The 27447-nt window shown below is 35.4% G+C and overlaps 1 protein-coding gene and 1 pseudogene across 6 annotated transcripts in view; both read left to right on the top strand.

Annotated features, from left to right (window-relative positions):
• The window catches only part of LOC105226825 (MPN domain-containing protein CG4751), a 214980-nt gene that overhangs the window by 130568 nt on the left and 56965 nt on the right, over positions 1-27447 (top strand). For 5 of the 6 annotated variants that reach the window (XM_049462383.1, XM_049462384.1, XM_049462385.1 and 2 more), the window contains one exon: positions 11807-11894. The exons of the other annotated variant lie outside the window; for it this stretch is intronic. In XM_049462383.1, the coding sequence (XP_049318340.1) occupies positions 11807-11894 (88 nt within the window). The remainder of the gene's footprint in view (positions 1-11806; positions 11895-27447) is intronic. 6 annotated transcript variants of the gene reach the window in all.
• LOC125775508 (uncharacterized) lies at positions 15007-21722 on the top strand (annotated as a pseudogene).

Raw genomic sequence — 27447 nt, 5'->3', positions numbered from 1 at the left:
ATAATTGTTTCATTAAATTGGATTAAATTCAATCCTTCAATTGATTTTTCGTTTAAAATATGTTTTCCTTGTAATACGACATTACCATGTCCTAAATCTATAATAGGTGCGTTATTTTCTTGGATAACATTACAATCGGCTTCGTATCCTTCGATCATTCTTCTTCTTTACTGGCGTAGACACCGCTTACGCCAGGGATGGGCATATTAGCCCTCAGTGGCATTTTGCCCGTGCGGGCACGAGTGCACATTTTGACGGCTAGGTGAGGGGATCATCGCGGGCAAACATGAAGAGGGAAGTGAGAGCAACGTATTTTACCACTCCATATTTACAAATGAGAGCAACGTATTTTCCCAAACCATGTTTACAAATGAGAGCGCACGCATATATGGAAAGTTGCACTGTGGGTAATAACTGTAAAATTGCCTAACAATTTTAAGTTTCTTTGTAACTACTATAAATTTATAAAATGTAAGACAAATAACAAAAAGTATAATAAATATTTGATTTTAGTAATCATTTTTTTTAATATGTCTTTATACCAGCATTTAATTTTGTTTATTTGAAATAATAAATTATATGTCTGGTTTAATCTTATTTGCTATAGCCATTGTACCAAAATTTAAATCAGATAACCTACTTCTTATTTTAGATATAATTTTCGAAGCAAAAAGTTTCAAACCAGGTTATTTCTTTAAACTTCCTTATAAAAAGTAATTTCAATAATAACTTCAATTTATGAACCACTGTTTCTTCAAACACGTATGACCAAATGAATCTTATGAGAGCGCAATGTAAATAATTACCCAACAACCCTTCTACCACCCGACAATCGTAGAATTTCCAACGACTTGGAGCTTTCCCCGTAGAAACGACTCAGCTGATTGCTCTCTCACACCACAGGGTTGCCAGGCTCGATATACTGTAGTAATTATAAAAATTGTCTTCAATATATTTGAAATTTTCTTAAAATAACTCAAATTCAGAATCGAATGCTATTATTTACAAATATATAAACTAGTTTTAATAGCTTGATTTCAGTTTTGATATATTTTATTATGAAAAATTATAATTGAAAACTTAAATGTGTACAAAACTACATATGCGTATTGAGTAATGGCAACATTGTTCGAATGAAAACGAGAACAAAACGCTTGCCGCTCGTGGCGAAGTGAGAAGATGTTTCTGCCATTAGCGTTTGTATTCTATTTGTGTGCTTAGCCACTCTCAATCAATAATGCCATACCGCGCAAATATATTTTTATTTGATGATTTCTTATATTTTTGAAAATATGTGCTCCATTTCTATAGCGCATATTATTATTTTAATACATTTCCAGAGGCAACTTAGATTTTTAAAATTTAACAAAACAATTGTAGAAAAAAACCTCAATTCTTTGAATATTTTGATAAAACAACCAAATTGAAAATATCACAAATCATATATTTATATACATAAGCATTTTCATTAAATGGAACTGCAATATGTTTAAACACAATATGTACAATATAATGGTCATAAGTATCTTTTTTTTCATATATGCAGACGTAAAAAAGCCCACAACTTTCAGAGCTGGAGTGTTTTCATCCATCCGTACAACATGACCTAACCAGCGTAGCCGCTGTCTTCTAATTCGCTGAACTATGTCAATGTCGTCGTATATCTCGTACAGCTCATCGTTCCATAGAATGCGATATTCGCCGTGGCCAATGCGCAATGGACCATAAATCTTTCGCATAACCCTTCTCTCGAAAACTTGTAACGTCGACTCATCGGTTGTTGTCATCGTCCAAGCCTCTGCACCATATAGCAGGACGGAAATTATGAGCGACTTATGATTTTGGTCTTTGTTCGTCGAGGGAGGACTTTACTTCTCAATTGTTTACTCAGTTCGAAGCAGTACCAAGGCAAGGTTATATGGCAAGAGCTATTCTGCGATGGATTTCGAGGCTAAAATTGTTGTTGGTGTTAATACTGACTGTCAACAGTGACGTGAGAGCCAAGTCGCGAGTGCGACGACTGTTTGTTTGATGACAGGAGATATTTCGTCTTGCCCTCGTTCACTGCCAGACCCATTTGCGTTGCTTCCTTGTTCAGTCTAGAGAAAGCAGAACTAACGGCGCGGGCGTTGAGGCCAATGATATTAATATCATCGACATACGCCAGCAGCTGTACACTCTTATAAAATATTGCACCTGCTCGATTAAGTTCTGCAGCTCGAATAATTTTCTCCAGCAGATTGAAAAAGTCGCACGATAGGGAGTCGCCTTGTCTGAAACCTCGTTTGGTATCGAACGGCTCGGAGAGATCCTTCCCGATCCTAACGAAGCTTTTGGTGCTGCTCAACGTCAGTTTACACAGCCGTATTAATTTTGCGGGGATACCAAATTCAGACATCGCGGCATAGAGGCAGTTCGTTTTCGTGCTGTCGAAAGCAGCTTTGAAATCGACGAATGGGTGGTGTGTGTCGATTCTCCTTTTCCAAAATTTGGCGCATGGTGAATATATGGTCGGTTGTTGATTTTCCAGGTCTAAAGCCACACTGATAAGGTCCAATCAGTTTGTTGACGGTGGGCTTTAATCTTTCACACAATACGCTCGATAGAACCTTGTACGCGATGTTGAGGAGGCTTATCCCACGGTAGTTGGCGAAGATTGTGGGGTCTTCTTTTTTATGGATTTTGCATAGGATACTTAAATTCCAATCGTTGGGCATGCTTTCGTCCGACCATATTTTGCAAAGAGGCTGATGCATGGTCCTTATCAGTCCTTCGCCGCCGTGTTTGAATAGCTCGGCCGGCAATCCATCGGCCCCCGCCGCTTTGTTCTTCAGGCGGGCAATTGCTATTCGTGGAACGTCTGCTCCATCGTCATCGATTGGGGAATCGGGTTCGCCTTCTCCAGGCGTTGTGCGTTTACTGCCATTCAGCAGGCTGGAGAAGTATTCCCTCCATAATTTAAGTATGCTCTGGGCATCGGTGACTAGATCATCTTTGGGGGTTATACAAGAGTATGTTCCGGTCTTAAAACTTTCTGTAAGCCGCCGCATCTTTTCGTAGAATTTTCGAGCATTACCCCTGTCGGCCAGCTTATCAAGCTGTTCGTACTCACGCACTTCGGCCTCTTTCTTTTTCTGTCTACAATTGCGTCTCGCTTCCCTCTTCAACTCTTGGTATCTATCCCATCCCGCACGTGTTGTGGTCGATCGTAACGTTGCGAGGTAGGCAGCCTGTTTTCTCTCCGCTACGACACGGCACTCCTCGTCGTACCAGCTGTTCTTTTGCACTTTCCGAAACCCAATGGTTTCGGTTGTAGCTGTACGTAAGGAGTTTGAAATGCCGTCCCACAGTTCCCTTATACCGAATTGTTGACGAGTGCTCTCAGAGAGCAGGAGTGCAAGCCGAGTAGAAAATCGTTCGGCTGTCTGTTGTGATTGCAGCTTCTCGACGTCGAACCTTCCTTGTGTTTGTTAGCGTGCGTTTTTTGCTGCACAGAGGCGGGTGCGAATCTTGGCTGCAACAATATAGTGGTCCGAGTCGATGTTAGGACCTCGGAGCGCACGCACATCTAAAACACTGGAGACGTGTCTTCCGTCTATCACAACAGGATCGATTTGGTTAGTGGTTTTTCGATCCGGAGACTGCCAGGTAGCTTGATGAATCTTCTTATGCTGGAATCTAGTACTACAGATAATCAAATTTCGGGCCCCGGCGAAATCGATCAGCCTCAACCCATTTGGGGATGTTTCCTCGTGGAGGCTGAATTTACCGACATAGTGCCAAAGATACCTTCTGTGCCCACCCTGGCGTTGAAGTCGCCAAGCACGATTTTAACATCGTGGCGGGGGCATCTCTCATAAGTGCGCTCCAAGCACTCATAAAAGGCATCTTTGGTCACATCGTCCTTCTCTTCCGTCGGGGCGTGGGCGCAAATCAGCGATATGTTGAAGAACCTCGCTTTGATGCGTATTGTTGCTAGACGTTCATTCTCCGGAGTGAATGATAGTACTCGGCGACGGAGTCTCTCTCCCACCACGAACCCAACACCAAACTTGCGCTCCTTTAGTTGGCCACTGTAGTAAATGTCACAAGGACCTACTTGTCTCTGTCCTTGTCCCGTCCATCGCATTTCTTGGACGGCGGTGATGTCAGCCTTTATTTTCACGAGGACATCAACCAGCTGGGCAGTGGCACCTTCCCAATTAAGGGACCGGACATTCCAGGTGCATGCCCTCAAATCATATTAATTCGTTTGCCATGGTCGTCATCAAAAGGGTGGTCACTTATCCGAGGCTTGTTGCTTTCTTTCATTGGGGGTGTTTTTTTTTTACGTGGTGGGTACCAAACCCAGCGCACAACCCTAAGTAGGGAATATTTCGCCCTCTCACTTTAGCTCGCCTTCAAACGGATGTTCTTAGGCTACCCAGAGGATGCTTGGTCAAAGACCGGAAGTCGTGAGCTGCTTGAGTCATATGTAAAAGAATCGTTTCTGTCCACTCCCAAATGAATGGCGATCAGAGAACTTTCCTCACTTGCGTGAACTGCTACACATGACTCCATCCTCCTTCGATCATTGGTATTGTACAATTGTCATTAGGTTCTTTATTACAAATATATTTACTTAAATTATTTTTACATTTAGATAGTTGTTTTGTGAGGATTTCTATTCTGTTGAACAATGCTGTTTCTGTTGCGTCTTCACTAGGCATCTCTCCTCTAGGTACAGCGATCTCGTAGTATGGTTTACGTATTAAGTTCGTCATATGGAATAGGTACTCATGTTCTTGATACAAAAATGATGGGTCAGTCTCGGTTAACACGTACTTGCGATCTTGTAAGTCAGTTATTTCCTGAGCTAAGGATGTTGCTAGATTAATGTTAGCGTTATATTCATCATTGTTTCTGAGGTTGTCCTTGTGTACGATCTTCCCCTACGTTGTTAAAATTGTGTCCTCACGATTCTCTTGTACTGTTTTCTTCAAATAGCGTGGATGTGTTTTATTTCGTCGGTTTTGTTTCACATAAACTGTTTGTCCTGTTTTATATTCCTTTTGTGTTCGTTTTTTATTGTGGTATGATAGCATATACTCCTGCTTTTTTTTGATCAGTTCTTTTATTCCTTCAGTCTTGCTCCTTTCAAAAAATAATTCGATAGGTTTCCTTTTTGTGACGGAATGTATTGTCTTATTGTATTCCTTGATTGCGTTGAATAGTTCTTCAGTAGTGGTTGATTTATTTTGTTTAATGCGAATTCTAGTAATTTCCAGATTGGTTGAATGCAGGCGCTCAAGTTGATGTGGAATGGTTTGCTGTGGTCATTGAATGTTCAATATATAGCCGTTGAAATAGAGCTTTTGCTGCTATGATATTAAATATGGTCTCGTTATATGTCATTAGTTTATTACAAAATGGGAATATTTGTATGAGTACTTCCTGTAATATTTTGTAGAATTCTCTTTTGTCGTTTAATTTTCTCATATATGCGTATTTTGAGTATCTGTCTATGCATGAGAGATACATACATTGTTCCATCGATTTCAAATATGTCCATTTGTATTTGTGTGCCTTTACCTTCGGGTATGGGTGTTTTTGCAAAAATTTGTTTTGTCGGGTGGCGTTTGTATTTGTTCTCTTTACAAATTTGTATTTCTTCTCTTTCCAAATGCTTTCTAGTTATTCAGATTACATTATTTTTTATATTTGGCCAATAGCAAGTTTCTAGTATCTCTAATGTATTATTTTTTGCGTTTCTATGTGCTCTTTCATGCGTATGTTTAATTATATTTTCTCTATCCTCTTCACTTGTAATGTCCTTTAATAGACTTTGACAAAAAAAGCTCCTTCTCTATATTAAATGAAGAGTTTATAATATCATAAATTTCATACCAGGTTTCAGGTGTAGTGTGAAATGCGGTCGTGATATTAGGTTTGATAATTTTAGTCAGTGTATCTGTCAAGTCTTGTGGTGTGACGTAATTAACATAAAATCTCTCGTGGTTTGTAAAAATTGTTGCTCTTTCTAATGCATTTTGTTCACATTTGTTTTATCACAATTTGTGTTTTAAATTGGTTCAGTGGAGCGCTGACATCATTAATTCTGATTGACGAGGATGATTCCTTCGAGTGTATTGAGTCGTTCATAGTTGCGTTCACTAGACGGCTGAGTGCGTCGGCTACTACATTTAAATCTCCTTTAATATATTTAATTTTTGCTCCGTATTCTTCTATAAAATGTTTCCATCGTTTTAATTTTGAATTTGGGTTGTCCTCTGATATTGAAAAAATTAACGTTTGCTAACATTTCTTTTTCGTTTGTTGAGCAATTTTGTTAAGTTCGCGTTAATGTACGTGAAATGAATGCTATATCTTGTCTTGTGACAATACAGCTCCAATCGCATGATTGCTTGCGTCTGTAGTCAAATCAAATCCTTTTCCAAAATCTGGTTGGAATAATTCTATATGTTCTTTTAGTATATTTTTTAGTGTTTCAACTGCTTTAAGTGCTTGGTCATCTCATTTTACATGTACTGAGCTACTATTATTCTTTGAAATATTACCATTCTCTCCTCGTAGGTAGAGTGTTAATGGTTTCGTTATGGATGCAAATCCTTTTATAAATTTTCTATAATATGAGGTCATTTCCTAGAAAGATCTTAAGTCTTTCTAATTTGTAGGGGTTTTGTACCTATCTATAGCTTCTATTTTTCCTGGATCTACTGTAATTCTACCGTTTTCAATTATATGTCCTAAAAATTCTCTCTGAAAAAATTTTGACTTTTCATCCGAGATTTTTGTGTTGGCTGCCTTTAAAGTGTGTATTATGTTGGTGATATCTTTCATATGTTGTTTAGGGTTAGCTGAATATATTAGGACATCATCTATATACACGTATGCGCATACTCCTATGAATGGTCTGAGGATGTCGTCAACGCATCTTTGAAAGATCGACCGTGCGTTTTCAGTCCAAATGGTAGTCGTAGAAAATCATATTTGACATTATTTATTGAAAATGCTGTTTTTTCCATGTCTTCTTTTTTTATTTTAATTTGATGAAATCCTAATTCCAAATCTAACGTCGTGAAGTACTGTGCTTCTCCTAAGTTTTGGAGCATCATGGTGATGTCCGGAATGGGATATCTATCAGCGATTGTTTGCGCATTTAAGTTCTGCAAGTCAATAACCATACGTCTGTTTGGGTTGCCTTGCTCGTCATTCCCTTTTTTAGAAACTGTGAATTGTACGGGCTTTTGCTTGGCTGTATTATTTCATTATCTAATATTTTTTTTATTGCAGTTTCTACAAATGCTCTATCCGCTTGGGGGTATGGATACTGTCTGACCCAAATAGGATTATTTGTTTCTGTTTTGATTTCTGCCTCTACTGTAGTTACGTAGGGTAATGTTTTACTCTGCTCATTTCTTTTCATTAAATCATTTATTTCTTTTTTATACATTTCTTCTCCTATCATATGTATAATTTATTCTTGTTAATTTTTTTTCACAATTAATACATTTCTTTCTGTATCTATCATTGCTTTCATTCGCTTTAAACCTTTAATTCCTATCAAGAAATCGAAATCTTGTAAGGTATCGAGTTCTGAAAATTCCATACTGAATCCTATTATATTCACTTTCTTTTTATATTTAATTAATGATTTACCATGTAAAGTAGCGGCTTGTTTTTTACTTTCTACTTCTATCCTTTTTGCGTGAGGGAATTTTGGATTTACATAATTTTCTTCTGCACCACCATCAATTAAAATATACACTGAGTTACCTTCGTCTGTGGTCCTTACAAGCGTTGGTAACCCATGCCTTAGAATAAAAAATATTCTTCCTGTTCATATTCTGTATTTGATCGTTGATCGTGTGTAATTTGGTTGATCCGTTGATTCTTCGGTTGTATATTAGAATGACTTACTCGTATAATATCTCGTTCTCGTTTGTATCCCAATGCTCTTACTACTTTCTTAAATGGATTTTGATAATTCTGTCGAGGCTGCCGATTTCGTGGTGGTTGTTGCTGATTCTTGTTGTAACCTTGTCTCGTTGGTCTACGGAATATGGTGGATGAATCGATATCCATTGGTTCAACTGGGGGTTGTTGTTGTCAAGAATAATTATTCTGATGTTGATTGCTAAAATTATGATTCTGATGATGGTTGTATCGTGGAATGTACCCGAGGTTCTGTTGGCGTGAATCATGTACGGACGATACTGTAGGCATCTGCTAATGTTGTGCAAGCTCGTGCATAGATGGCATTCTTGATAGCTACACTTCTCAGTCCAGTGATGAATGTTCTGATTGCTTTAGCTTGGATTTCTTGTGTCAATACTTGGACTATTCGTTCTTCCTTGTGTGTCATCTAAATCTTGGATAGCACTACATTCAATGCTTGGTTCAGATTGTCATAATATACATGCAGTGGTAGTTCTTTTTGTTGTATTTTCGTCATCTCTTCCTCCAGAACGTATATTGGTCGTTAGTCGGCATAGGAATCGTCTAGCCTATCGATGATGTCTTGGAAGTTTCTCTTTACGTTGTGGTTGATCAGGATCTGTGCCGCTTTGCCAGTAATTTTTCCTCTGATCATTATTAATGCTTGGGCATATATATTATGTTCTTTGAATTGTCGTATGTCTTCCATTAATGTGGTTGCTACTTTCCTCCTATTCCTGTATTCGTTGTAATCACCATTAAATTGTGTTCTTGATTTAAACATATTCAGATCCACTTCTTTTGGTCTGGTGTAAGCACATATTTGTTCTGTTCGTTGTGGAATGGTTGCACTTCTTCCTAATTGTAGTTCGGATAACTGTCGTTGCAGATCGGCGACTGCGTTGGTTAATGCAATTAAATTTGCTTTTTCTGCCATCTTGCTGATTTATTTGTTGATTTATTTTACTAGCTGTCTAGCGGTCTCCAGCTGTATTCTTGGAGCGCTGCTTGATATGGTATTCTTTCTATGTGAATCCCTTTTGGTTGACGTTGTGTGGGATGATGCACTGGTAAACTTCTTGGATGGTTTAAATGAATATTTTTTTCGTTTCCAGAGACTAGGTTCTTCCTTTTCAGGCAGACTGGCTAAGGATATTTTTGATGATCCTTTTTTGTTGCTGCCCCTCGTTGGGCGCCAGTTAAGGAATAAAATAAATATATAATTTTAAGTCAGCCAATGAGATTGGTTCTGACTGATCCTTTATTTGTATAATATTTCACCGTTTTCATATGTACTTCAATATTGAATATATTACACTTAAACTGTACAAGAGTTACAAGCAGGGACCGGAAATAAGAGTTATTTTACAATTTTTAATGAAAAAAATCATACATAAAGGAACATCGTAGAAAAGTTTTGATTACACCATCATGATTTTTAGGTGAACTATATGCGAAATATTGTATGATTTTTAAATTTTGATTTTTATATATTTAGATCAAAAATAAAAGTTATTTTTGATTTTTATTTTTTTAGATCAAAAATAAAAGTTATTTTTGATTTTTATTTTTTTAGATCAAAAAATAAGAATTATTTTTGATTTTTATATTTTTAAATCAATAATAAAAATCAATTCAAAATTTGCGTATCCATGGCTTCGAAAATTAGCTTTAGTTGTTCATTCTGTACCTGCCACTCAAGTCAGTGTAGAAAGGTCATTTTCGGCACTCAGATTGATATTGGGAGATTTGAGATATAATTTATCTGAGGAACATTTAGAATCGATTATGATGGTAAAATTGAACACTTGAAAAAACATCTTAACACTGACTTGAATGGCAGCCAAAACTTATAAGCCTCTCGCAGTAGTAACCATTACTTTTTAAGCTTTACGTAAGCTAAGAATTTTACAATTTTTTTATTTCGCTCTATTCACGTTTTATAGCTGATACATTATCAATGATATTTTCATAATTTTCTATATTTTAATTGTCAGTTTCGTTTCTTCTTTATCACTACGCCTAAATTTGCTTCTTCTGAATACTGTTATAATTAAAGCATTGCTACCGTGAATATATTTACGTAAGAGTTTATTGGACGTTTGATAATGGACAAGTCGCATATATTCATATATAAAAATTGGAATGATGCAGCATATTGTAATACATACGGCAAAAATAAATAAATACAAATTTTGAATTGATTTTTATTATTGATAAAAAAAAATTAAAATCAAAAATAACTTTTATTTTTGATCTAAATATATAAAAATCAAAAATAACTCTTATTTTTGATCTAAATATATAAAAATCAAAAATAATTTTTATTTTTGATCTAAATATTTAAAAATCAAAAATAATTCTTATTTTTTGATTTTTTTGATAAAAGTCATAAGAGTTACGGTCCCTGGTTACAAGTGATAACTTGTTACTCGGCAGTCAATAATGATAAAGTGACCTCCAGGCTATTGTTCCAGTTGCTTATATAGGCTATGCTTATCGCTGCTCATACTATTGAGATGCTGGTTGTTTACTAGTAAATAACTATTTGGGTTGTTATTGTTTGTTGTTTCCTTTTTGTTTGCTGAAACATAAGGCTGTGGTTAAAGTTTAAATTATTAACTCGAGTGTCTCGATACTTTTTTGTATTTGCAAGTATAATTTTTTTTTTCTGTATTCTGTATAGTAAACTTAGATCTAGATGTATTTTTAGCAATTTCGCTCAATAATTTCACTTCATTTTATAATTTTGTAACTATTTTCGAAAATCTGAGGGCGCTCATTTTCTTTTATTCATTATAGGAAAAATATGAAATAATCACTTGTCCGCTTCACTGTACTTGATAAACTGATTACACTGTTATGTTGAAGCTAGTTTGTTTTACAATCTAATACTTAAAACTAACAGAAAACTAACTAAAAGTATGCCGTAAGATAAATTATGACGCAACAACTTTGAACATTTGTATACTTTAAAGCCTTTCCATTTATTTTGAAAATAATTTGCGAAACTGGATAATGAAATATATTTTGTCTTTTATGTTGATAAATTTGTGAAAGAACTTTTCTCATTTGAGTGGATTGATATCAGAAAAATTTATTTTCAATTGCCGTACGATGAAATATGACGCTGACTGTATATGGTGAAAGTGAATCCACGAATTATATCAACTAATACTATTGAAAATGTCAATATAAGCTTGAAACAAAAAAACAATTTGTGTCAAAAATGAAAATTTTTACGAAAAGCTGTATACTATGGCAAAGTTGCTCGAAACTATAATTTAACTTATAAACAGACGAAAGCGCATTGAATTTGCTAATAATTATATAAATAAGTCTCCGGAGTCTGGAAACAAGTAATATTTTCGGATGAAAGTAAATATAGCATTTTCGGCTTGAATCTACTGAGTCAACAAGAGATTAAGGGGGATATTTGAACGTTTTAGAATATAATTTGAAACAAGGTGGTGCAGTGAATCTTGGATTATCTTCGACTATTCGCTGACCCCAATCAGCATACAATAACAAGTAAGGTGGCTTTGCGTATTGCAATACAGACTGAATGGTCCCGGATTACAGTTGAGGAAACAGATAAGTTGATAAGATCAATACCAAATCGATTTTAAAACAATGTCCTATCCAACAAACTACTGAATTTAATTTTCCTTTATCATTTTCAATGTTTTTGTACCCAATTTATAAACTGAACACATACTTTGTATAACAGGAAAAAATTTTAACTGAATTATCAGTTAGCATTGTGTTTTTACTTCATTTAAAAATGTGTCGGGTGAACGCAGGCTTTATTGACTATGTATATATGTATACATACGCATATAATGTTAAATTATAATGTCTTTTGCAGAAGCGGATAAGAAGTCGGATTGCCTTTTGCCTAATATAAAGCGAAATATATGTTCATACAATACTATAATGAACCGAAATTTACCACAGTAAGTAGTCATATTTTTAACAAACTTATCAGAATGTCTGCACTCAACTGTTTATCATATTTACTTAAAAAACAAGTACATAAAAAATGGAATGCGTAATTTTATACATATCTTTCTTACTATACCATATAATATGACAGCATTTTACATATCATGTTACCAATATTCCTCTTGATTGTAAAATATCATACAGTTTTTTTTGTAAGGGGCCAATTCCGTTTAAATAAAGATAATTCGATTTTTTGTTTCAACGTTATAGATAATAATAACATATTCATGTTTATACATATAAATATGTGAGTGTTTTAACACTATGTTAATTGTTAATTGTTCGTATATTCGTGAATAGATATTAGATATTTTTAGAAATCAGTGTTAATATACATACATATTTATATTCTTGTTATTCTAAAAATATTTACCTGTTTTGTGTGTTTGGTTAATACCTTCACTGTGTAGTATTGATGGTAAATTTTGTGTAGATTCTTGTGTTGCATCCGTATTATTTGTATTATGTTGTAGTGTGAGAGGATGTTCACTTCGTAATCTACTAATTGGTAATGTTTACTAGTATTTGTGTTATCACTTTGTTTTTATTCAAATATTTTACTTCGGGGGAAAAGTATTTCTCCTTCTGTTTCGTATGTAATGTTAAGCGAAGTTGGGGAGGTTGATATTTCTCTGCCATAAGCCTCTATTACTTTATGTAGTTTGTGGGAGAAGTTTTTGTTTTATATTCAATATAACACCTAAATTATTGAAGCAAAAAAAAAAGTGATGCGAATTATCTCAATAATAAAAACTACCAATTACTAAATGTTTAAGCAAAAAAAAAAATATATTTTCAACCTGGCATACGAATATGTCATTCTACATGCGTACAAACTTTGTTAAATCAGATGTTATAGTTAGTAAACACTGTTTTCGATTGCTCAGGAGCAAAACTTGCACAAAAAACCTTTTGGAACCATTTAAATAATTGATTACTCGTGGTACATGGAGAAAAATGCGCCAATTTTTCCAACGTTGACGAAGATTTTCATAAGAGTGTTATCATTAAATTACTTTAATTGACTTAAATTGGTTCAATCTAACTATACTGAATAAAACCTTGAATTTGATAGAAACTAAATGAAGTTGTATTTACTATAACTTATGCAACTCGAACTATTCAAATTTAAATTTTATATGGTCATCATGTTCCCTAAGTTGTATGTCATAACTATATCTTTTAATAATTTACTAATAGATATGCGTTCAAAATCGGAAAATATCTTCTTATTATTGAATTCTGTATTTCTTCATGAATATGCCACATACACTGCGTGCCCGCTTTCTTTCAATTTTAGCTTTAAACTATTTTTCGACATCTTTCAGTTTTTAAAATAAAACCCATGCGAAGTATCATTATGTATTTATTCTTTGTCCAATTTTCAAACAAACAGCCACAGCCTACATGCCAAATATGATTTAAATTTGTGATCAAAATTTTGTGTGATGCTTAATACGCGCTCTATTCATAATGTAATAAAATACAAAAAGCTAATGCAGTCGTAAAAATATTAAAGAAGCTAAGGGGGCTTGCTTACAAAGACTTACCAAAGCTATCACTCCGTTAACAAATCCCAAGAAATAATGGGCTGATATAAAAATGCTCTCCGACTCCTGTACGCAAGGTAATCTTAAATGTATAAATACTCCCAATGGCTCAATTTTCGGCTCAAAAGAGATAGCTAATTAACTTCTCTGAATAAAAGGCTTTTCATCCGAAACCAAGCATTTCAAGGAAGGGCTAGATATTATAGATGCTTTACTCTGTTTCGAAGATTTTGCCAAAATAGACGCTTCTAAAGTGTATGAACAAAAGTGTGCTCAATAATGTACAAAATCACTCCATATTAATCAATCAATCCATATTATCCCGAATCAATGAGCGCACTGAAGAAATAACGCTGGTCATTATGTTCTACCTGAACCTTTGCAGTACCGAGTAATATCTGCTTGATTGAGTGGGACTTGGGTCGTTGATTTAGTAGATTGTATAGTAGTAGTATAGGCTTGCCGATTTGTGTTTATGCTTTGGGAGCGTAATGCCGTACTTGAAGCGTTATCGGGTTTCGAACCGGTGGGTTTTGGTACTTCCTGAGTGGATTCAGTACGAGTGCTAAACTCTTTGTGTATCAGATTGTGTTTTGTATCATTTACGACCCGAGAATTTGCTCACAACTTCTTGTATCTATGCTATAAGGCTAAGTAGTTATAGCAAGATCCATATTTGATTGTGGAGATACGTGTCTTCACATCTATTCCTAGAAATTTGGGACATTTTCCAAAGCTTACAGCTTACTGTCTCTAAATGGTGCATAATAAATTTGAAATTATTCTTCTGGTTATTGGCATGAAAACGGTCTGTTATATTACTTTTCGTCTGCTATTTTTACAATAACTGTGTGGAATGTGGCCAATTTGCTATTGAAGCCTTGAAATTTCCTGCAGATTCGAGGATTTTATATATGTTGATTTAGAAACTGTCGAAGTTTGACCACGTCGGTATAGTCGGACTGTCTAGTAGGGTATATTCAAAGGCTTCTGGATTTTGCTTAGGTAGTTTTGAACCACCTAGATGTATCAATATCGGGTCCCAGCTTTTCATGTCAATCTCCAGATTGGTTAAAGTAGTTAAAACGTTTTAACCTTTCGCTGTCAGCTTTTTATAGCACATCCTGTTTCTTGAGTTACTTGCGGTACGTTAAAAAAAAGCCTTGGATTGAGTATTTACCTGTATTTTCAAGTATGAAAGCATCGTTTGTTAGAAGTGGGTTTTGAATTATTTCTCTTGAAGCAATTAATATAACGGCATACAACATTGCACGAATAATGCATTTGAAGTATTTTCCCGTATGACCAAAAATTGTATAAATGGAACCAAAACTGTCCAATTCCCTAGGTACCGATTATGTGAACCCCAGAGTCTGTAGTTAATTATCGGTCAATGAGTGGGATATATAATCGAAATTCAGAGAAAATCGTGTTGTGTGCTACAAATGAGTTGAGACGCGTTAATACTTCCCTTACCCCCATATACTTAATATAAATATTTTCCTACTTCCAGGTGACTTTATACTGGATATATCGGCGGATATATGAGTTATCTTTATAAAACTTGATTGGAAGTGAAGTTATTGCGTTTTAAATCTCAGTATGTTTGTGTAATCAGTGCGAAAATGAGCTTCGAAAAAAGAGCCAACATTAAATTTTGTTTCAAAATTGGTAAAACTTTTACCGAACCGTTTCAATTGATGAAACAAGTTCAAAGTGGTCGTGAGGACATAAATGACCATCAACATGTGGGCCAATCAAAATCAATGATCACCGGAAGTTCCATCGAAACTGTGCGTGAATGCATCAAAAATCAGCCGAAATCATCATTGAAATTCATGGAAATGGAATTGAACATATCCAAAAAATCGATTTATCGCATTTTGACTGACCATTTCAGCTTACGAAAAGTGTGTGCACGGTTTGATCCGCACAAATTGACTAACGACCAAAATTGCTCAGAATCCAACATTCGAAAGACTCCTTGTGACCGATTATTCGACCAAAAATCACATTTGAACCATTATCCACTCCCCGTATTTACCTGATATGGCACCGTGCGACTTAATATTATTCGGAAAAATGCATTTGCCCATGAAAGAAAAGCGCTATGCAGACGTAGAGGCCATTCAAAAGGCTTGCACCGGCATACTGCCAGCCATACCGGCCAACGGGCTAAAACAGTCGTTCGGCATGCTTTTGGACCGTGCAAAAAGCTGTATTGAAGTAGAAGCAGACTACTTTGAATAAAATAAATTGATTTTGCCGAAAAAACCATTTGTTCTGTTTTTTTTTTTAAGTCCTGTTTACTTTGGAACACTTCTTGTATGTTTTGTGTAATCTTGAAAGTATGTGAATAGTATTAATCGGTTAATATTCTTACGAACGTTTACAAACTTTCTATTCGAATAATCGGTTTTCAGGTTAATAACACTGTCCAACAAATGAAGACTTTTTGAATGGAACAGAATAGCGATCCTATAATTCTGAAAGGGTATGTTGAGTAGATCATTTTTGTAAAACAAACTTATGGTCCAGCACGTCTGAGTTTTTTTTTTACAGTGGGTCAAAGTTTTCATTTTTTGGTCGAAGGGAGCATTATACTATATGAAAAAAATTTTGTAAGTTAATGTCTGAGAGAATTCTTATGGTCAGAGTTGTATTGTGGAATTTTATGAGTATTATTTTTTTGGAAGATCTTAACCCTCTAACTGGTTTCTTTATGGGTCAATTTGACCGTTTTTTCGAGAAAATCAAAAAATATCCTTTAAAAAAGGACATTTAAGGATTAAAATGTTCTACGAAAATGTTTGACGGAAAATTTCAGTGGGGATCACCAAAGACACCATTGTTGTAAATAAAGCTCTTTACGATTGATAACAAAATTACACGCCAACATATACAAAATAGGTGAAAACGTCGTCAAGTTCGGCCGGGCCAAACACTGAGTTCTCGCGTCTAATCAGCTGAGACTTACAAATCGGGTGTGATAAAATTAAGCATAATTGACTTACTAAGCAGTACATATCGGGTGTGATTTTTACTAAAATTAATATAAAAAAAGAACAAAAAGATTCTGTTTGCAAATTAAGAGATTGGTTTTGTTTTATTTGTGGAGATTTTACTCACCTTCAAAGCAGAAGAAAGATATTCCCTACAATTGAAGAACCATATTTTCTTTTCTTTGGAATATTTTTATGTGAAGCTTGGATACCAAAAACTGTATGTACTGCTTGCAAAAGTGGTCTTTTGACCTGGTACAAAGGCGGTACTAAGGCGCTGCCATTTTCTGCGCCTATTACATGGATTGAACCTGAAAATCACAAATCAGATACATGCTATTTCTGCGTAAATTACAAATTTGGTAGAAGCCAAAGGCACTACGCGATAATGACATACGAAGCAACAAATAATGTCATTTTAGCAGAAGTGCGCTGTGAAGGTGTTCCGGTGCCTCAACCGCCTACACATACATTTTCGGCCAATATGACATACGCCAATACAGAAATAACAGCGGCGGTTGAAAACATATCAGATATAAGTTACTTGCTTCCTGGTGGTTTAAACATATGTCCTTATTTGATAGACCAAGCTTATTTTGAAGATCTTGTAAGAGATTTAGGACTAACAAAAGAGAAAGCTGAAATATTATGTTCCAGATTGAAAAACAGGAATTTGATAAAAGCCGATGTAAAAGTTACATCGCCAAGAAAAAGACACGCCGATTTGGAAAGTTATTTTAAAAAATCAGAAGAACTTGTATACTGTTGCAGTATTGAAGAGGTTTCAAGATATCTAAAGCTTCCACTGGACTCTTCCGCTTGGCGACTATTTATAGATAGTTCAAAACACAGTTTAAAAGCAGTTTTACTGCACAATGGAAATCAGCATCCATCAATACCGGTTGCGTATTCCACAAAAAAGGAGGAAACATACGCAAATATTTCAAATCTCTTAAAAAAATTGAATACTATAAATATAAGTGGGAAGTATGCACAGACTTCAAAATGATTGCAATATTGACTGGAATGCAAACAGGATACACAAAATATATGTGCTTTCTTTGTAAATGGGATTCACGTGCTACCAGCAGCCATTATCATATTAAATATTTCGAAGAACGTAAAGAAAATATTATTGGTGACTTAAATGTAATCCATGAATCTCTTGTCCCAAAAGATAAGGTCATACTTCCACCGCTGCATATTAAGTTGGGCGTGGTGAAAAATTGTATTAAAAGCTTTATTTCATTTAATGTAAACTACCTTTTCTTGGAATGCTCGTTGGACCCGATATAAAAAAATTATTACAAGATGAAGAATTTTATGGTCATCTGTCGGATATGCAAAAGACAGCATTTGACTTTATGCAGCTGGTTATATCAGAATGCCTTGGAAACTTAAAAGCACAAAACTATGCAGAACATATTGAAAGCATGCTAATCGGTTTTAACAATATTGGCGTTAAGATGTCACTAAAGCTGCATTTTCTGCACTCTCATCTCAATTTTTTTCGTAAAGAAAACCGTGGAGCGGTTTCAGATGAACACGGTGAAAGGTTTCATCAGGATATAAAGGTATTGGAAGAAAGATTCAAAGGGAAATCCCAAAGTGTAATGCTTGCAGAATACGTATGGGGCTTGTACAGAAACTTTGAAAGATCGGAACATTCACGTCAAGCTAAATACAGGAAAGCATATAAAGTTTAATCTTTAATCCATTGTCCTACTACTGCTGAAGCAAAAAAATAAATATGTACATACTATAAAACAAAATTATAATTTTTTTATCAATCGTAAAGACCAATTCTTTATTCGATATTCACAGCGGATATCCCAAAAAACAACGATGTTACGATAGCAATATTCGCTGATGACACTGCAGTCCTAACTTCAAATAAAGTGCCTTCAGAATCTTCTGACATACTACAAAATTACTTATTCCAACTAGAAGACTGGCTCAAGATGTGGAACATTAAAGTCAATTCAGATAAATCTGTCCATGTTACTTTTGCTCTAAGAAAAGGTGATTGTCCTTCAATCAAAATTTTTAATACAGCCATACCTGTTAGTGATCATGTGAAATACCTGGGGTTACACATAGATAGAAGGCTTACCTGGAAATATCATGTAAAAGCGAAAAAGAAAAAATTAATATAAAATTGAGAAGTCTTTATTGGCTTCTGGGTAAAAAATCTGTTCTTTCTCTTGAAAATAAACTGCTAATTTATAAAACCATCATCAAACCTATTTGGACTTATGCGATACAAATATGGGGCACGGCAAGCAATTCAAATATTGAAATAATACAGCGCGTTCAATCAAAAACTCTCAGGTCAATTACAAAAGCTCCTTGGTATGTTTCAAATCATACTATTCACAGAGATTTAAAAATATGCAAAGTGAAAGATGAAATAAAAAAGTTTAGTGAAAGATACAAAATCAGGTTAGAGATCCATCCCAATCCTTTAGCAGTGGCATTACTACAGGCACCCACTACAACAAGGTTAAAAAGAAAAGACATATTGAACTTGTAAACCAGCACGCATGTACGTAATGTAAATACATAACTTTAGCACAAACTAGTGTAAGATTATGTTATTTTAACATAAAGAAAATAGCAAATAATTATGTAAATTAGTATGTATGTAGTTTGGATTTTTATTTTTATTATACTGTCACTAAACAGAGGGTTACTTAATGAAGTAACACTCACAATTTGTTTGTACCTTAACAGCACATTTACTTATTGTCTATTAACATTAAGACAGATTGTAAATTTAATTTGAATAAAAAAAAAAAAAAAAAAAATCGTAAAGAGCTTTATTTACAACAATGGTGTCTTTGGTGACTCCCATAGAAATTTTCCGCCAAATATTTTCGTAGAATATTTTAATCCTTAAATGTCCTTTTTTAAAGGATATTTCTTGATTTTCTCGTAAAAGGGTCAAATTAACCCATAAAGAAACCAGTTAGAGGGTTAAGATCTTCCACAAAAATAATCCTCATACAATTCCACAATACAACTCTGACCATAAGAATTCTCTCAGACATTAACTTACAACATTTTTTTCATATAGTATAATGCTCCCTTCGACCAAAAAATGAAAACTTTGACCCACTGTAAAAAAAACTCAGACGTGCTGGACCATAAGTTTGTTCTACAAAAATGATCTACTCAACATACCCTTTCAGAATTATAGAGTCCTAGTTCACATATTCAGTATATGGGGGTTTGAATATTTGTACTCCGATTTTGACAATTTTTGGTGATCAGGTGGCGCATCTGAAAGGCAGTACTCATTCAATGTTTTATCCCAATACATTCTGTTTGATTTGTTTTGTAAAATTGGTGATTATTGAAAATTTTGACTCATTTTGCAAGTTGTTTTATTCCAGAGGGGAAATGATACCCACGCGGAACTCGACTTCTAAGGCCTAAGCATGTTTTTATTATGTTGATGACTAAGCCATAGTGCTGAAAACGCTGAATACGTTATTTGTGATCTGTTTCATGAGCCGATGTGACGAGTAGATCATCGATGTGTGTGAAAACAAAAAGAAGATCTTGGGTTACCTCGTCGATAAAACGTTGAAAGGTCTGAGCTGCGTTTTGTAGTCCGAAAGTCATAAATGGGAACATGAAGAGACTAAATGGTGTGATTATAGCCGTTTTTATGATTGATTTGATTTGAGTGATTGTACAGTGACGATTCTTGTTTTACCTGACGTGAATAGTCGAGTGTTTTCGTCGATGAGTTGTTGATTTTGCCAGAAAGCAATGCTAGCGATCTGCGAAGGCCGAAGTTTAAAACGAGTGTTTTGAAACCATAAATATTATCAGGTTCCCTGCTTGGTTGTAATCAAGGGTCCTTTTTTGAGCCAGTTAGAAAACTTTTTGTGATACCAGCAGGCGTTGTTGGTTAGTATGGTTGATGTTATGTGACTAGAGGAGCTTTCGTCCGGTGGGGTGCTGGGTTTCAAAAGTATTGCTCTATATCTGTGAATTGGAGCCTTTTGCATTTGCAAGCATTGTTGCAGCTAAATGATGCCTTAAGAAGCTTTAAGCACACCGTATAAACGATCTGCGTTTAGTTGGGGAGGTTTTTTTTATTTACTTATTCATCGTCATTGCTTGTTATTTGCCCCACGAAACTGCCCGGAAAATAAGATGTGCAGAGCGTTTTCTTTGGAATAGCACGCTTCCAATAAGCATGAGGGTACATCTTCCGTTCGTAGCTGTGTTCCATCGTTTCTGCCGTTCATATATGACTGTTTGCCTTTCTTTCCGCTCCCTAACCGCTAGTCACCTGCCTATATTTCGATCCATATTATAAAAAGTAATGTGAAGGATGAATCTGATGTTGTTTAATAAGTTTGTTAATATCAGGTTCCAATTTACTCAAGAACAGTCGCAAGTCGCCACGTTCAGTAACAAGCAAACGATTTCTGTTTTTAGTAAGCGGTAATGTCACAGCACTAAATCCACGTTCACACAAATATGACGATGGGAATGCTATCAAGAATCGTTGAATGATTGACCACAATCCAGAGTACAATTGCGAGATCGGTTTTTGTAGCCAAAATTCTTGGTAACCATTTTTGAACTTGATTTTTATTTTCTCGTTTGTTGTCAATTCTACTCGTATAAGTTCTTCAAGCTGAGGTGACATTGCTGTGTTGACATTTGAAAACGAATCCAACACCCAGTCTGGTATTTCCAAGTTCAAAATGTCCTGGTATCGTTCGGTGAAGTCAATGTGGAGGTTTTCCAAATGTTGGCAGTAGGCAAACAATTCGTCGTTACTGCTGCATGATACTGATAAATTCGGAAAATTGTAAAACTCACGTTTGTCCAGATTCTTTCTGTGTGGAAGCAGTTTGGCTGCGAAAGCAGCAACGACGTTTTTTGTTTTAATTAAATTTAGTTTATCGCCTTGCAGTTGGAGATTCATGTCGTTGAACAATTTATACAGGTCTGTCATGTAAGCTATATCATTCTTTGATGTTATGAGCTTGTCTTGAAATTCTGTATCTTTAGTTTCCAAGAACTCTATAACAGAGTCAAACAGGTTGTAGAATGGAGTCAGACAATATAAATATTACATTGTTTATATAGGAATGCTTAAGCACAATTAGTATATAGTAGTCCAAAAATATGGATTCTTATTTTTCCTAGAAATACATTTGTAAAAAAAGGATCTTTATCCTTTTTTTACTTTCCCCAGAAATATATTTGCAAGAAAGGATAAAGATCCTTTTTTTATTTTCCACATAAAAGATTTAAGGAGTTCAAAAGCTCAAAACGTGCGCTACATCAGCTACCTACCCGATGTCATTTCGCAAATGATAAAATAATTTTTCAAGAGCTCAAAGCATGGGCTACATCAGCTCGAACCTACCTACCCTACACCTTTGCACAAATGATTATACTCGTATATGTATTATGATAGCAAATGCCCACATACAGATTTGGCAATGGCAATAGCAATACGTTTGACAGTTAGTATTCTATAAATTCTATCCTGTCGAGATGCCCCGCTATGAAACGGAGCGACCGATTGACATGATTTTCATTTTTTCTATATTCAATAAAATAGGACAGATATATGAACTACGCGGAGAGAAATATAGAACCGAGTTTGAGCAATCTTTTAATTCATATTAGTTGATGTTCACAAGTTGTTGAGAGTCAAGAGCTCATGTAGTCGTTGTCTAAGAGGCCTCCTAGCTAAATAAAATTACAAATAACCCCCCAGGCCTCAACACATTTTCTTTTTGGGTCTCATACCGCCCCCCTTGACACCTGCAGCGCCCACAAGGGGGCGTTATCGCCCACTTTGGGAAACACTGATATATAGGGTGATGCCTTCAGGCTTCTTCCTGCTCGTGATCGGTACTGTTTCAATTTTTTTTGTACAGCAAGCTGAAGGTTTGTTGCAGTGAGCCAGTTTTTGATCTTCGATTTCGCCTAATTACATAAGTTCTGAATTTTATCCAATTCTTTTGTTACAACTGTTAATGCAATGGCAATTTTTAAGACCTTATTTGGGATACCATCCAGGAATGGTGTATTGCCGCTTTGTCGCTTGAATCACGTCCACGTCGTTGACTGTTGTGCTGTGTGTGTCCACTTCAACATCTCTCTCCGCTCGAGTAGTCTTTCTGATGTCTGCGCTGAGAAGAGGGTTTCCACGAAGATTTTCAGTAGCATGGGACAGGTCGGTGTTTGCCCTTTGGTGCCTTTTAATTTCGACATTACCTTCACTGATATTTCCGAAGAGTTCCTTGAAACAAACGAGTTTACTCTTTTCAATCGGATTTTAAAGTCATTATATTTCGTTTTGTAGCATCCATTTGATCCGTTGTTCCCCGATTCCATTGTTAGTTTCTCCTCATTTTGTGACATCTTAGGGTATTGATTTTAGGTACAGAAGACATTTCTTACTACCTAAGTGGTGGTCACTGTTTTATCCTTAGTGTTACAAACACTACACGACGTTTTTTTTCACATGACTTCTGTCGCCGGAATTGTTGAATGTTTTCTCAAGGTGTCCATATTCGAGGCACCTCCTCTGTTTTTGCTTCGCACTTATTCTGCACGCTTCACAACCTTACTTTATTTTATGTGCAAGAAGCCTCCTGCTACCAGCACAGCTTATCACATCAGTTTGTGTTCCCAGGTTGCTCCTAATCGAGTTTGAATCAAACTAGCTCAGCTCATGTATTTAAGAACGTATAGCCTCAGCGATGTCTCTTTTAGTAGTGATTTCGTCAAGACCTCGTATTTCTACCATTGCTTCATGGGTTAGTGCCCTTATCTGTGCTTGTTTACCGAACATTTTTATTTCGATCTTGAGATCACCCGGGGTATTCATTGGTGGTTCCTTTAACAGAAGCAGAGTTTTTTTTAGCAGGTTCTCTCAATGATTACTGCATCGGGAATGGTGGCGGGTTTTTTCATTTGACCAAAACCCAATCATCTTGTTTGCCAATTTCTTTAGCTTTGTCGTGCTTCCATATTTGCAATGTGCTCCTTTAGGCATTTGCGTGTAGCTTTGCTATCAGACCAGACAGATTATCGTCCACAAAACGCAAATAATCAAAAAACTATAAATTGCTATAATTAAGCTCCTCAGTAAGTGGTACAGAAGTGTTTAATAGGAGGCGGTGTAAAAATTGTACAATGGGGGTGGACCACCTTACGTCTAAATCAAATATCTCCCGACCTACTGTACCAATTTTAACCAAATTCAGTACATAGTATTATCCACAGAGCGGACCAAACTGTTCAAGGCACCACATATTGAATATGTGGAGCCCAATGTGTGTATGGCTGACTGTTTCTTTGATTATAATATAACCCTGTGTCAAAAATAGTTTTTTCTAATAACAGTGTATCGTTATACCTAAAATTGATAAAGTCAGGAGAAAACTTGCGCTAACATTAATATAGTACACTCAGCGAAAAAAAAACCCACGCAGTCGAAAATTTTCTAATATTCCTATTTTGAACTGTCACTGTTTGCTCAAAATTCACTATTTGTCTTATTTAGCTGTTTTGTCATGTGACTACATTACTTTACCTTTATTTTGAAAACTGTTAGCGTCCGCACGTGTTTATTACAGAATTTGCGGATTTTTCTTTTGGATCAGTTGTGAAAACAAGTTAAGTTGAACATGGTGGTGTCAACAAAAAAGAAAGCAGAAATCGTAGCTTTATATAAAATAAATTATCCAAAGGTAAAAAAGCTCGTGAAATAGGCATAAGAGATTGGAACGTGCGTATTATAATTAAAAATTATACGTATTTTAATTGAATAGCTCGAAAAAAGGGCAGTGGACGTGTGAAAACAGTAAAACCTCGACAAAAACGACAAATCAAACGGATGTGCATTAATGATCGCTTTCAACATGCTGGAACAAACAATGCAACATTTTACGAAACCACTGGGGAAAAATAACTACAAGTTCTATACAAAATGTGCTGAATAATCTTGGATTCCGAGCGCGACGTCCAGCCAAAAAGCCACTTCTCATTATACGAATGAAGAAATACGGACTAGAGTGGGCAAAATTACACAAAACTTGGACTACATCAGATTGGGGAAATGTTATTTTTTCCGATGAGTCGAAATTTAATTTGTTGGAACCCGACGGAAATGCCACAGTGCGTCGAAGGAAAGGGGGACGTTTTTTGGAAAACTGCGTTTAGCCCACCGTAAAGCATTCGCCTTATTTAATGGTGTGGGAGCAGTAACCAAGTTTGGTGTTGGGCCGCTAATTATTCTAAAAAGATCTGTGAATGCCAAAATATAAATTGGAATTTTGTGAGAAGGAGTTTTGCCAACTATTGAACAGCTGTCCGAACACGCCCAAAAAGTTTATTTTCAGGATGTTTCAACCCCTTGTCATAGAGCCAAAGCGGTAACCAAAGCACAAAAATATTGAAATAGATTTTTCACTAATTTATTACAAACACTTACAGGTTTCAAAACAAAAAGATTTTTATGGAATAGGGTCCCTCACGTGGCCAGGAAACAGTTCAGATCTCAATCCAATTGAGAACTGCTAGCATTATTTGGGCAAAATGGTGGACAAAATGATAAGAGAAAAGCGTCCAAAAAGTCTAAAAGAAATAGAAAACATTGTTGAAGCTGTACGGAATGAATAAATTAATTAAAATTATCTTCAACGCTTTTTTGAATCCATGCCTAAACAAATAGCCGAGGTTATTAGGAGGAGGGGGTGTTCTACAAAATTCTAAGAATTGTTTTATACAAAATATGTTATTTTGATTCGTTATGTATTCTAATGCAAAATAAAAATCATATAAAACATAAAATATGTAAATAACTTGTTTAAAAATTACATTATTGTTCATAACAAAATTTACTTCTGTGGTTTGTTATGTGTGTGTTTTTACATTTTTATCTATAACAAGTGTTAAACTATATGTTTTTTATATAAAAATGCTTGAAGCATAAACTAAATAAAAGTGGTTGACCCTCAAAGGAAAATGTTTATCTTAGAATAATATGAATCCAGGTTTTGCGCTATATAAAAGCACTCTGTAGAGTGCGTGGGTTTTTTTTTTCGCTGAGTGTATGTATGTTATTCAGGATTAATGAAACTTAGAAAGCATCTCCATTTGTTAATAATATATGGTATTACCAAAATAGAATAAAATCAGACATTACTAACATTGTTCCCTTATGCCTCCTAAAAGGTTTTCAGACTTACCGTTACATATAAATAGTAGATACATACATGGAAATCGGTAAACATGTAAGATATTTTAGCAAAATTAACTGAACGTATAATATTAGATATTCTATAGTTTATTGTTGAAATATATATTTCATTTACCACTTAAGCCGACATTCTCGAGATTCCCTACTTTTTTAAATAAAAAAATAGGAACTTCCATTTAATGGGGAATGTCTATTTTCATCGGAAAGAACATTATTTGGCATTTACTTTTTGAAGATTATCTCATTCAAAGAGTGGCCGCAGCTACGTCTCAGATGGTGCATCCGTTGAGTCCAATTTTCGATGACTCGTTCGCATATTTCGACTGGTAACTGGCGAATGCGATGTGTGAGTAGTGGCGCCGTCTTGTCGCAACAAATAGTTCATGACGCCACTGATGATTATCTCCTCTTTTGGAAGAAATATGGACTGATGACACCACCCGCCCACAATTGGATCTTCTTGGAAATTTTCAAGAGCCCTTCGGGCGGCTTCAGTTCATTCACAATCTATTTTTTGTATGATTTTAATTTGAGCTGTTATATACCTTTTTTAATTTCAAAAAATCGCAATTTTTTTTATTGCTTTACCTTAAAGAACAACTCCTTGAAAACATTTTCTCAAATTTTCATAAAGATTCGAGCAGTAGAAAAAAAGCACTTCTAACCGCGCGCCTCGTCGCGGCCCCAAACCCGAGCCGTTTCACTTTAAACGCGAATATCTCGAAATGGTTTTTTTATGACTTTGCGGTGACATGGATTGGCGAAAAACTACTGAACCGATTTTCTTCAAATTTTTTTTATCGTATTGAAATTTTTCTGTGCTTGAACGATCGACTTTTTACGCACAAACTTCTTTTCGCCGAAATGAATTTTTTAGTGAAATTTCTAGTGACCAAAAAGTTCATTTTTTGCATAAAACGATCCCGTGTGCACAAAAAAAAATCATAGAAACGATCGTTCAAGCACAAAGAATTACACAAAACTAATCAAATTTGTTTCTTTTATGGTTTCAGTTGACTTGTTCGACCTGGGGAATTTTCACCGCAAGGCTCTGCCAAAAAAAGGCCTATAAGGGAAACAGCCACCCCTTAAAAACTATTTGATATTTTTCCACGAAATTTCGCACAAACATTGTTAATAAAGTGTACTATAAAAAAATAAAAACATTCGTGTATTGAAATAATTGCTACATATGTACCTAAAAACTTCAAACTTTCCTTTTTTTCTTCGACAAAGAAGGTATATAACCTCTTAATCTCGACGTAAAATGCGCCAAGTCGTTCCATACCAGAGATCTGCAACGGATACACAATTTCCGTGCACACTCGAACACTTACCCGAAACCGGCTTGTATTGCTTTCTTTGAACGAGCAGAAGGATTGCTTGTTAGCGACTGTGCGCAGACGAACGTGTTGATCACAACACTCGAGTGTCGTTCATACGTGTTTGTTTGGGTTCGGGTGTTTTGCGGATCAATATATTCGAGTGTCCGAGTTTAGGCTCGAGTGTGCAAAGCATTTTTTGTTTATGTGTAATCGTCAGAACAGTTGATTAATTTGCTTTGTGAGTGTTAAGAATGTTATATGATACGTATTACATGATATTTATTGAAAATAATGGCCGAAAAAAGAAGATTTTATTGGTTGCAAAATTGCGAATGGCAGTTACAGCTTGTCTGGTCTTATGTTATGGTTATGCAAAT

This window comes from Bactrocera dorsalis, chromosome 1, assembly GCF_023373825.1.
Source record: "Bactrocera dorsalis isolate Fly_Bdor chromosome 1, ASM2337382v1, whole genome shotgun sequence".
Lineage (NCBI taxonomy): Eukaryota > Metazoa > Arthropoda > Insecta > Diptera > Tephritidae > Bactrocera > Bactrocera dorsalis.
The sequence above is the reverse complement of the archived record's forward strand: the minus strand, read 5'-3'. Positions and strand labels throughout refer to the sequence as shown.